At 48.1% G+C, this 12,672-nt stretch overlaps 1 protein-coding gene across 5 annotated transcripts in view; it reads left to right on the top strand.

The window, feature by feature from the left end:
* The window catches only part of Pecam1 (platelet and endothelial cell adhesion molecule 1), a 59,960-nt gene that overhangs the window by 29,389 nt on the left and 17,899 nt on the right, over positions 1–12,672 (top strand). For all 5 annotated transcript variants that reach the window (XM_050164272.1, XM_050164275.1, XM_050164274.1 and 2 more), the window contains exons 8-13: positions 2,916–3,191; positions 3,926–4,033; positions 5,591–5,618; positions 6,656–6,729; positions 8,613–8,663; positions 10,085–10,147. In XM_050164272.1, coding sequence (XP_050020229.1) covers positions 2,916–3,191; positions 3,926–4,033; positions 5,591–5,618; positions 6,656–6,729; positions 8,613–8,663; positions 10,085–10,147 — 600 coding nt within the window. The remainder of the gene's footprint in view (positions 1–2,915; positions 3,192–3,925; positions 4,034–5,590; positions 5,619–6,655; positions 6,730–8,612; positions 8,664–10,084; positions 10,148–12,672) is intronic.

The following is a 12,672-nucleotide window of genomic DNA, read 5'->3' as shown; positions in this document are numbered from 1 at the left end:
TTGCCCTTGGCTCTGCAGTGAAGTCACTAAGACTTAGAGAAAACACATGGTTCCAAGACAGTTAACTTCTTTCATGTCTAGAGTTAATTTTTAAGCCTTTTCAGGTTTTTAAGTGGATTTTAGTTGGCCACCTTGGGTGCCAATCTGTTGCAGGCGGGGGAGCCACTTGTTGGTTCTCAGGTTCCCAGCAAGCTTAGACCTGAAATAATCACACAGAAATTGTATTAATTTAATTACTGCTTGGGCCATTAGCTCTAACTTCTTATCGGCTAACTCTTACATCTTAATTTTAACCCATTTTTATTAATCTGTGTATCGCTACATGGCAGTGGCTTACTGGCAAAGACTCAGCATGTCTGACTCTGGCGGCCACTCCATTGCCTCTCTCTTACTCCGCCCTTCTTCCTCCCAGCATTCAGCCTAGTTTTCCCTGCCTACCTAAGTTCTGCCTTGCTATTGGTCCAAAACAGTTTCTTTATTCACTAATGGTAATCACAGCACACAGAGGGGACTCCCACATCACGTGGTGGATGGTGGGCTTGGGATTTGAACCCAGGTCTGGCTCCTGATTCCACTAATCCCTTGTGCTTCCCTGTGGGAAGGGCTGTCAGGTTTGGCAATGTGCTCAGTCTGTCTGTCTCTGTGTGGAACCACCACCATCCCAGAGCTGATAACTTGGTTTCCTTCAGATCTCACCAGCTTTCGTGCTGTTTGCTGGCCAGTCCATTGTCACTAGCAGAGAAGGTGACCTGGGATGGTAACATAGAGCCAGAATTTGAAGGGTTAAGAATGCTACTGAGGGAAGGGGACACAGTGGGGGGTACAGTGAATTTGACTCTCTGAGTCTCCAGGTGGGAATTCCGGGAAGCTGTCTGGACAGGAAGCTTCTATTTAGGTTTCGAAGCTCAGAAGTAAAAGCTGAGTGTGGAGCTGAAACCCAAGAGTGGAGGTGGAGGGGCCAGAGAGATGGGGCTTAGCAGGAGGAAGTACCTGCCCAGCCTGATGACCTGAGTTCAACCCCCAGGACCCCACATGGTGGAAGGAAATAGTCTCACAAGTTGTTCTCTGGCGTTCACACAAACACTATGGTATGTGCACACCTGTGCAAAGAATAAACAGATCGAAATGTTATTATTATTATTTTTTTTAGAAGAGTAGAGTTGGAAGACTGAGGGCCAACTTTCCAGAAAGTCCTTATTTCATCATCAGAACAAGTAGTAAGGAAGAAGGTAACGGAGGAGAGTCAGCTTCGGAGACAGCAAGACTAGAGAAGCCATGTCAACAGGAGGAGCTGGGCGACAGTCCGGCTGTAGGAGGCTAAAGCCAGGAAACTGAGGAACGAATGACCTCCACTGATTTTACTCTGCTGGGCCGTGAACTCAGGGGTCAGGGACTCTTCCAGTTTCTGTGAGACCAGAGATAGCAATGCAGTTTCAAAAGCAGATGGGTGTCTGGAGCTGGTGGCACACACCTGTAATCTGACACAGGAAGACCTGGAATTCATGGCCAGCTACTTGAGACCCTGTCTCAAACGAACAAAATAAAACAAGGACAGCGTGTGGTGGTGAGGCACACCTGTAATCTCAGCATTTAGGAGGTAGAAGCAGGCAGATCTCTGAGTTCGAAGCTAGCCTGGTCTACATGGTGAGTTTGAGGCCAGCCAGGGCTACATAGCGAGACCTTGTTTCAAATAAATTAATGGACAGATTAAATAAAACAGAAACATCTAGGCGGTAGGTGTGCACACCTTTAGTCCCAACACTTCGGGAGCAGAGGCAGGTGGATTTCTGTGAGTTTCAAGGCCAGCCTGGTCTACAGAGCAAGTTCCAGGACAGCTAGGGCTACACAGAGAAGTTCTGTCTCCAAAAAAAAAAAAACAAAAAACAGAAACGATGGCAATAATAAGCCACAGTAACGAAGCCAGATGGTGGAAGGGATAGCAAAAGGACGGGCAATGAGGCTGGCTGTAAAAGCAAAGAGGAAAAAGGAAAGAAACCAGGGTAAAAGCCACACATCTGTAAACAGAAGGCAGAGAGAAATCATTCAAACATATGCACATGCATATGCGTGCATGCATATATATACACACACACACACACTAGCACGCATGTGTGTGCACACACGTCTCCAAGAGAAAATACAATCTTGTAGTGTTGCTTTGTGGCTGGTTATACTCAAGGTGGGAAGATGGGGTACGTCCCTAGTGTGTAGGAAGTTTTTTATCAGGACTGCCGGCTCCCCGATAAGCACACAGAGACTTATTATTAACTGTAAATGCTCGGTCAATAGCTTAAGCTTGTGACCAGCTAGTTCTTACAGCTTAAATTAACCCATATTTCTTATCTACACCCTGCCACGTGGTGGTACCTTCTGTCAGCATGGCATATTCATCTTGTTCTCTCCTTGTCTCTTCTTACTGGCAACTTCGCCCTCCTTCTTCCCTGACTTTTGCCCGCAAGTCCCGCCGAACCTTTTCCTGCCTAGCTATTGGCCAGTCAGTTCCTTATTAAACCAATGAGAGTAACACGTATTCACAGTGTACAAAAAGATGGTTCCACAGCGCTGGTATCCTGTGTTTTATCAATAGATGAGGACAGGAGGTGTCTGTTACTGTCTTTCTGGGCTAATCGGGGAAGGGACCACGTGGAAGTGGGGAGCAGAGGACTCAAGTTCTAGGCTGGGAGAAAAGTGGACAAGGAGAAGTGGCTTTTCCATGTTCCTTCTCCACGTTCAATTCCCTTCCCCTCCCCCTTGGGTTCTCTGTGACTGGGCCTTCCTATGTTTCTATGTTGTGCTCTAGCCTGGAATATGAGATCCTTTTGTTCCCATCTCCCAAGTTCTGGGCTCGTGGGTGTTCAGCCCATACTTGCCCCTGCCCTTCTCTGCTCAGGGCTAATCCTTGGCTTGCTTTCCAGCCCCGGTGAATGAAGTCACGCTTTCTATCCTGTCGAGTAATGAGGTGCAGTCTGGGGATGAAATGGTGCTCCGGTGCTCCGTGAAAGAGGGGACTGGCCCAATCACGTTTAAGTTTTTCAAAGAGAAAGAGAACAGACCCTTCCACGAAACCATCCTGAACGAAACTCAAGCGTTTTGGATTGAGAAACAAGCTAGCAGGAAGCAGGAGGGACATTACTATTGCATGGCCTCCAATCGAGCCAACGTTGCAAAAAGCAGCTCTATAACGGTCAGAGGTGAGTCCAGGCCTCACCGGCGAGGTGCGGTACAGGGGCCTCCAAGGGGCTGAACGCATACACGTGCCTTGTAAAAGGGAAAGGAGTAGAGACTAGTTCATTTGAGTGAAGGCAAAGAGACCCGTGTCTAGCCAGGTATGATGGCACATGCCTTTAATCCCAGCATTCTGGAAGCAGGAGCAGGTGTATCGGTGAGTTTGAGACCAGCCTTGGCTACAAATCAAGTTCCAGGACAAACACACAGAGAAACCCTGTCTCGGGAGAGAAAGAAAGGGAAAGCAATGACTGATCAGTTACAGTTGGCAGAAGCGTGCTCATACGAGCTGGAGTGGAAAAGGAGATGATTAGCTATAAGGAACTGAAAATATTTTATCCACTTCCAAGTATCTGACAGAAAGACACCAAATGTCCATCCATGAACTAATTGTATCCAAACACAGGCGTGTTTATAGGAGCCTAGCTGTGTGCTTGACTAGGAGAGTTCTATAGAGACGGAGGAGGATGGAAAGACACCCCAAAGGGAGCAGCATCTTAGGGAAACTGGCTTGCTACCTTCTTGAAGACTATAGCTGACCTTGGCTTCTAGCAGAAAGCCCCATCTCTGCAGGCAGACCCCAAAGCAAGACATGTTTACACGGACTGCAAAGTTGGGTCTGTGTTGCTGCTTAAATCTGCCGTTATTTCTTGCTGAGAGAAGAAAAACGTGTGTTTCCTTTCTTCTCCCCCACTTCCAGTCTTTCTTGCTCCGTGGAAGAAGGGGCTCATTGCCGTGGTTGTCATTGGAGTGATCATCGCCACCTTGATAGTTGCGGCCAAATGCTACTTCCTGAGGAAAGTCAGAGGTGAGCACCTGTCCACAGGTCATTCTCGCCAGGAAACGGGCCATGGCTGAGAGGAGTGCTGGAGGAGACTGGGGAGGCACTCACGAAGTCTCCTTCTTGGGATCTTACATTGATAGATAACTCAACATTCTGGCTTTGGTGGGTGTAAAGCTTTTGCTCCTCATGAAAGTGGGTGCTTATCTAGCTGGGGGAGCCAACTGGCGGGAGAGTGGTGGCATGTCTAATGTAGTCAGAAGAAACTATTTCTTGGAGTGTGCTGCGGGGGGGGGGGGCGGGATGCACACACATACACACATATGCACACACACACACACACACACACACACACACACACACTCACACCGTGTACCTCCCAGATAATCTTCTAGTTACTGCTATGATCATGTACCATGTATGTTTGTGGGAACTAGGAGCACCAGATCGCTATTAGGAATTGGGTCTAGCCCAGGCTGAAGGAAAATGACACACAATACCAGTGTATTCTGGGGGACCGGGGTTGGGGTGGTGAGCAGAATGATGGAGAGATGGGTTCTTAGGAGTCTCTGGTGCTGCTGTCTGGGCTGGGAGAGCAGATGGGACAGGGAGGGGTCTTCGGTCCTTTTTGAGGTAGGAAAATTGCCGCTCCTTTGGAAACAGACAGACCACAAAGAGACCTCTTCCCAAGGCTGACCTGACTTTGGTCTCAGGCCAGGTTGGACCTCAACACACAGGAACCGGTTTAGGATTTGCCTTTTGCAATCATCTCGAGTCAAAGCAATAGCTTCCTGCTTCTCGGGGAATCTGGGTCCTGTACCCTGTCTTGGTCACATGCTATGAACTAAAATTGCTTCTGGCTTAAGCGAAATACATATGAAGAAACTAAGTAAGGTCTCTTGTACAGCCAAGGGACGGGGCGGGGGATGGAGCTCAGTGATGGTAGCATTTCGCAGTGCTGGGACGCATTCTCAGCTGCATGAAAATAAGCAAGGGCTGGGGAGATGGCTCAGTGGTTTGGAGCACTGGCTGCTTCTTCCAGAGGATCCAGGTTCAATTCTCAGCACCCACATGGCAGCTCGCAACTGTCTGTAACTCCACTACCAGGGGGTCTGACACCTTCATACCAACACACATAAAATAAAGTTAAATTAAAAAAAAATTAAAAAAGAAAAGAAAAGCAAGCAAAAGTTTCCAGGGGACGCCACTCGCCCCTCCTTTCCGCTCATTGTGAATGTGTTTGATTTCATCTGGAGCTTTCTCTCTTTTTCTCACTCCTAACCTATCTGCTCCCCTACCTTAGGCTAACCTCAGTTGAGCTGAGGGTGCCCTTGAACTTCAGATCCTCTGCCTCCACTTCTGGAATTCTGGGATCGCAGGCAAGCACACAGTTCTTCTGGGGCTGGGGACTGAGCCCATGACTTGTGCATGCTTGGTAAACGCTCTACCAGCCGAGCTACACCCCCAGCTTCTCTTTCCCCTTCGTTTTTATGGGTATTCAGTCTTTTAAGAGAGTCAAGGGCAAGATTGCTACTGTCCAGAATTGTACTGACCTAGATTTTCCTTTCATTTTTTTTTTTATAGCCAAGCAGAAACCCGTGGAGATGTCCAGGTCAGTGTCTTTGAAAGGGCAGGTGGGCTGCTTCGTGGGCAGGGCTGAATTTGTCTGCAGGCACAGTCTGGTCGTAAGGAAATGGTTGGAGATTCTTGGCAAACTCATAAAGAACAAGGGCCTTCATTATAATGTGTGTGTGTTTCTTTTTTTTTTTTTTTTTTTTTTTGATTTTCAAGACAGGGTTTCTCCGTAGCTTTTTGGTTCTTGTCCTGGAACTAGCTGGAACTAGACCAGGCTGGCCTCGAACTCACAGAGATCCGCCTGCCTCTGCCTCCCGAGTGCTGGGATTAAAGGCATGCGCCATTACTGCCCGGCATGTGTGTGTTTCTGTTTGTCTGAATTAGTGGAAGATGGCCTACATTACATACTTAGAATAACAGAGTCTTTTTGGTTTGTTTGGTTTTTTGAGACAGGATTTCTCTATTTTCTGTGTGGCCTTGGCTGTCCCGGAACTTAAACTATAGACCAAACTGGCCTTGAACTCACAGAGATCAACTTGCCTCTGCTTCCTGAGTGCTGGGATTAAAGGCATGCACTACTACCACCTGGCAAGAACTGGTCTATTTAAAAAGAAATATTTTACCATGCTGGAGAGATGGCTTAGTCTCTGCAGGTGCCCGTACACCGTGCACATGTACATACCATACACAAATACACACACACCTAAAAATAATAAAAATTTTAAAATGTTTTTTAAAAAAACATTTTGTTTTTGTTTTGAAACATGATCTCACATAGCCAGACTGGCCTTAAATTCCTGACCCTCTTGCCTCTACCTCCCAAGGGCTAGGAATACAGGCATGTAATCCTAGGATTATATGACAAGCTTTTTGTGTCTTTGTATGTAGTCCTGGCTGACCTCAAACTCACAGTCATTCTCCTGCCTCAGCCTTCCCAGTGTTGAGATTACCAGTGTATAATGGGCATATTCTTCTTGCTCTGTTCTCTTGATCTTCCTTTGGTGGTTTTGTTGGTTTGGGGGAACCAAATGTTAATACCTATTTTTCTCTTTTCTTTCTGATTTTCATATGAAGGCCAGCGGCTCCGCTTCTGAACTCCAACAGTGAGAAGGCTTCTGACCCCAATGTGGAAGCCAACAGTCATTACGGTAAAGCCAAGGCTTCCTGTGCAAAGACGTTTACCAACTCAGAGTGGATGTGGTCGAGGCAGAAGGGAAGCTGTGGCTTCAAGCAGTGGCACCTAGCTCATCCACTATTGGAAGATAAGCTAATAGAAACCCAGACTGAAAAGGACGGTTCTTTTTTTCACCCTTCCATGCGTCATTTCTTGGGAATGAAAAACGGGAACTAATTGTAATGCTGTTGCCTCCAAAGACTGAATTGCCCTGGAGTTTTCAGACTGCCCTTGTGAGGCAGAAGCCAGGTGTCAAATTGAATTGCTGGGAACACATCTCTGACGGGATTTCCACCGCTTCTCTTCACTCGGCCACAGAGGGAAACCAAGGGAAACACTCTGCTCTTCGCAGAGGCGTTTTGGGGAAGTGCCGAGATACCACCCCACCCCTGAGACAAGGTTGCTCTGTGTAACCGTCCTGGATGTCCTGGGACTCACTCTGTAGACCATGTTAGCCTGGAAAGCACAGAGATCCACCTGCCTCTGCCTCCTGATGGCTGGGCTTAAAGCTGTGCACCCAGCTTGGGACATCATCCTCACGCAGACTTCAGTTGAGTGAGGCTGTCCCCATGGGTCTGTGGGAAAGTCACTCAGAGCCAGGAGTGGTGACTCACGCTAACATTCCAACACTTGAGTGAGACATCAGGAGGATCACCACGAGGCCATCTTGGTCTACACAGTGAGTTCCAAGTCAGTTAGGGCTACATATCAAGACCTTGTCTCAAAACACAAGCAATAAAAAAACCCCAAACCAACTATTTAAATAGTGATAATACTAATTAGTTCATCCACACGCTAGAGAACCATGTGCTCTTGAAGAATAGTATTTATAATATCTATAAGAATTTTTAATGATTTGTTTTTATTGTATGCATATTTGTGTTTTGCTTTCACATATGTATGTGTGAGGCTGTGAGATCCCCTGCAACTGGGACTGGGAATTGAACCCCAGTCCTCTGGAAGAGCAGTCAGGACTCTTAACTGCTGAGCCATCTCCTCAGTCCCATATACAGATTTTTTTTTTAAGTAAAGAGCATGCTAAAATGTTTGCTTGCTTGCTTGCTTGCTTTTTTTTATAGTGCTGGACATGAGCCAAAGCGTCACACAGTCCAGGCAAAGGCGTTACCTCCCACCAAGCTCCACACTTTGTTTTGTCTATGCCCACTGAGGTGATACTCTAGAGATGCTATTGCTTCTTTAAACCATACTCCCGTCAGCCCAGTTTCCTAAATGCAGAGCGTTAGTTAGCCGTCAGCTTTTGCGTTTGCTGTTGGTGACTGGCCCCTTCTAGAAGGAAGCTTAATTTTTAATTACTTTGCTTACAGCAAACCATTCTGACTTCCAAATAACTCTCAAACAAAAGTGCCCCATATCAGCCATGCATTCTGCCCTGCATTGAAAGGGTCCCATATGCAGATTAGGAAAACAACCGCATAGCAGAGAGACGTGCTTAGGAAAAGACCACTCAGCAGAGAGACCCAGCACCCAGAGGCAAGGGTGTTTGTCATTTGTATTGAAGCTGGGCAGTTGTGGCACACGCCTTTAATCCTAGCACTTGGGAGGCAGAGGCAGGTGGATCTCTGCAAGTTCGAGGCCAGCCTGGTCTACAGAGTGAGTTCCAGGACAACCAGGGTTACACAAAGCAACCCTGTCTTGAAATCCTTCTCCCTCCCCGCACCAAAAAAGGTGGAGAGGAATAGTGGAAGATGTCAACTTCCAGCCTCCACACACAGGAAGAGCACAAAGGTGCATGCACACACACACACATACAGACACGCGTGCATGCACGCATGTGCGCTCGTGGTTATGGGAAACTCGTTTCCACTGCCCCTCACTGTGAATGTTGTTTTCCACCAGGTTATGACGATGTTGGAAACGATGCAATGAAACCCATCAATCAAAATAAAGGTAATTATTTAAACACTTTATTAGAAACTTTCACATTAAAAAATATTCACAAATAGCTGTGTGTGGTGGTGCACACCTTTAATCCCAGCACTCCGGAGACAGAGGCGGGTGGATCTCTGTGGGTTCAAAGCCAGCCAGGGATATATAGTGAGTAGTAATAAATACCCACAGGAAAAGACAACAAACTCTGAGGTGACTGGACCCATGCATGGTAAAGTATAGTGTTTCCTGTGAGGAGGCTAGCCGTGTTCTGAATGGTAATGCCTCCTGAGCCAAGTGGAAATGAGCTGTTGTATCTTAAAGAACAAACAAAAACCCAACAGCAACAACTTCCTGGCACACGTAGGAGGAAGTTTCTCTTAGGTGACTGAGGTGGAGTTCTTTAAGATTTTTTAAGACATCAACAGTTTGCTTCTACCTCAAGCTTAGTTGGCTTAAATCATTTTCTTAAAGTGTTTTCTCGTTCATGCTGCCCTCATGAGAACTGAAACTCCCGACCTGCTTCTGTGGAGTCTTCTTGGCTATTCAACCTCTTGTAGCTGCTAGCAAGAGTCCCCCATTCTGGGGCTGGCGAGATGGCTCAGAGGATAAGAGCACTGGCTCCTCTTCCAGAGGTCCTGAGTTCTGTTCCCAGCAACCACATCGTGGCTCACAACCATCTGTAATGAGATCTGGTGCTCTCTTCTGGCCCACAGGGATACATGCAGGCAGAAAATTGTATATAAAATAAATAAATTCTTAAAAAAAAAAAAAAGAAGATTCTCCCATAAAACCAAAACAACACCAGGAATGACTTAATGCTTCAAGGCTAACCCTGGCTATCTAGCAAGTTCTAGCTGCCCTAGGATATACCTGACCCTGTCTCAAAAAACAGCAACAGGGGCTGGAGAGACAACTTGTGGTTAAAAGCACTGACTGCCCTGTCAGAGGACCCAGCTTCAGCTCACACACGGTACCCCTAGTCCCAGAGCACCTGACCTCATCTTCTGGTCTCCTTGGGTACCAGACACAAACCACAGCGGCAGCAATAGCTTGAGTTGACAACAAAGTCATTTCCTGGCTGTTTCTCCCCACGGAGCCTGGAGGTTTCATTACCCCGAATGCTTAATATTCTTAGAACGCTCAGATGCTCCCACAACGTGCAAATCCTTTTCCATGTCCTTGAGACTGGTGGGAGTTACCTGTGAGGGTCTGTTCCAGGCTGTTTTCCAGACCTGTTAACCTGGTGATGTCTTCTCACACTATTGAAACCTTGGCAGAGGTTCCATCCACACTCAGGTACTAGGAGTCAGAGAGGCTGTGGCATCTGCTGCCTGGACCAGTGCAGGGCTACCTGGAAGGAAGGTCCCTAGAGTGCTGTTTATTTAATCCTCCAGAGGAGATGCAGTCTACACTCATGGTGTTGTGGTTCCCTTGAACAGACCCTCAGACCATGGATGTGGAGTACACGGAAGTGGAGGTGTCCTCCCCTGAGTCTCACGAAGGTAAGCATACTCACCAAGTGAGTCAAGCCCACATGAGGCTCTGGGTTTGGATGTAGAAACCACAGGGGTGTGCTGTGCAGTCAGAACTGTCAGAAGGGAGGTGTCTACAGACCTACTCGATGCCCCTGTCTTAGTTAGGGTTTCTATTGCTGTGAAGAGACCCTGATCCTGGCATCTCATAGAAAGGAAAAGATTTAATTGGGCTGGCTTACAGTTCAGAGGTTTAGACCATTGTCATTATGGTCGGAAACATGGCAACATGCAGGCAGAGAGGAGCTGAGAGTCCTACATCTTGATCCGCAGGCAACAGGAAGTGAGCTAAGACACCAGGCGTAGCTTGAACATAGGAAACTTCAAAGCCCACCTCCATAGTAACACATTTCCTCCAACAAGGCCATACCTCCTAATAATGCTACCCTCTATGGGCTTATGTGGACCATTACAACTGGCCCTGGGCACTCACCGGGTGCTGGGCAGGCACTAAGAGTTAAGCACCTTCTTTCTCCGAAGAGTCTTTGGGGGGAGCCCCCCTCCCCCTCGCAGGGAGGCCAGCCTCTGCCTAGATGCACTGTGTTCCTAGAACAGTTGCCTATGTGGACCAAACGCTGTGTCAATCAACTGCATGTCTCAAATAGGGAACGCAGGCCTGGAGGAATGGCTCAGTGGCTAAGATCATATATTATTCTCCAAGAAGACCTGAGTTTGGTTTCCAGCACTCATATCCCGTGACTCACAACCACCTGTAACTCCAGTTCCAGGGGTTCCAGGGCTCTCTGCAAGTCTCTGTAGGCTCCTCAGATTTGCACATGGCACCCCCCAAACTCCAACTCCTCCACCCCCACATAATAATAAAATAAAATAGGGACGGCGTATATGTTACTTACCTTGTTGCTGTGACCAAACGCCTAACAAGACATTTAAGGAAGAAAGGGTCTATCTCGCCTTACCATTGGAGGAGATGCTGTTCTTCACATCGGGGAGGGCATGCTGGAAGGGCCTGTGGCAGGTTTTCACACTGAGTCCCAGGAGAGCGAAGGCATGAGCACTGGGTGTCGGGTAGCTTTGTCCTTTTATGCAGCCTAGAACCCCTGCCCCTGACCTAGTGCCACCTCAACCTAATGTAGAAACTCCGCCACAGTCAGGCCAAGTTTCCATGGCGAGTCTAAATCCATTCAAATTAGCTTGAGGATTACCCATCCTAGAAGACTTTCCTTTTCAGAGGGACTCTTGGGCAAAGCATGAGCCCCTCTCTCAGTGTGGCATCGGGTCTGTGTCTCGGCTTTTTTGTTGGGTGTGTGGTTCACTCAAGGGCAAACTGCCTGTAAGTCCCATCTCTGATTGAGCACTGGGAGACTGACATACAGTAGGTGGGTCACAGCAAATACCGGAACATGGCCGGAACATGGATCTCAGCAGTTTGGGGCCTCAGAAAATACATCTCCCAATCTTCCTCCACCTTAGCCCACCCTTGGACTCCTGCATGCTTCAAAGGAACTGGCCATCCCAAGCCTTCCGGCCCTTGGGGGACGTTCCCTGGACTGTTGCCATCCGTCTCCCTTTGCGTTGAGGCTAAGGCTGTGTGCCGGGTTCTCAGCCAAGCAGACCTGGGCTGTTTTCCAGACTGGGCCTGCCAATCACTAGCTGGAGTCACATGGTGATGGCGTCCTGAGGCTCCCTCTTGCTCAATGATTTAGGAGGAGTTCTGGAATTTTCCTTCCTAGGCTTGCTGGGCATGGTTCTAGGTAGCATGTTAGTAGGCGTGTGTGTGTGAACTTTCCCATCAGGAGGCGTTTCCTGTGTTACATGGCCCCCGTGTTGTACCATTGGCCTCTTTCCCATGGTCTCTGGTCAGAACTGCCCCCAGAGGTGTACGCTGCAGATCTTAGCTTTATGGAACCTGTGGCATCCGTGTCCTGACTGGACCTGAGGGGTGGGAACGTGAAAATCTTGTGGTTCTCGTCTGGTAACCAATAGAAGGTAGTGGTCACTGTGCAAGACACAAAGGAATGGGTGGTCCCTCCCTGGAGGAAGCATAGCCGGTGGGAGCAGGGAATACTGAAGAGTAGATAATGTCAGGTGATCAGAAGTGCGGGTGGAGTGGAGTACAGGAGATGTGAAAGCGGACAGACGTCTCCTCGGCCTCTTCTGGGTCATGCAAGAGGGTCTCTGTGAGAGCCATAGTTTAAGCAAGGCTGGAGGTTGTCAGGAAGGGTGGGTTTAGGAAGACCCAGGGCATAGGAAATGCAGTTTTGGCGGTCAGAGCTAGCTCATTTATTTTGGTCTGAAAGGGAAGCTGGCTGTGGTGGTCCATACCTACACTCAATCCCAAAACTTGCGTTGTGACACCAGAGGATCATGCATTCAAGGCCAGCCTATACTACACGAGACCCTGTCTTAAAAGTATCAGAAAGCCTGGGTGATGGTGGCTCACGCCTTTGGAGACAGAGGCAGGTGGAGCTCTGTGAGTTCGAGGCCAGCCTGGTCTACAGAGTGAGTTCCAGGACAGTCAGGGCTACACAAAGAAA

This window comes from Alexandromys fortis, unplaced genomic scaffold (assembly GCF_014885135.2).
Source record: "Alexandromys fortis isolate MF-2015 unplaced genomic scaffold, M_Fortis_MF-2015_v1.1 scaffold_156, whole genome shotgun sequence".
Classification (NCBI taxonomy): domain Eukaryota; kingdom Metazoa; phylum Chordata; class Mammalia; order Rodentia; family Cricetidae; genus Alexandromys; species Alexandromys fortis.
Note: the sequence above shows the minus strand (reverse complement) of the source record. Positions and strands in the feature narration are given on the sequence as shown.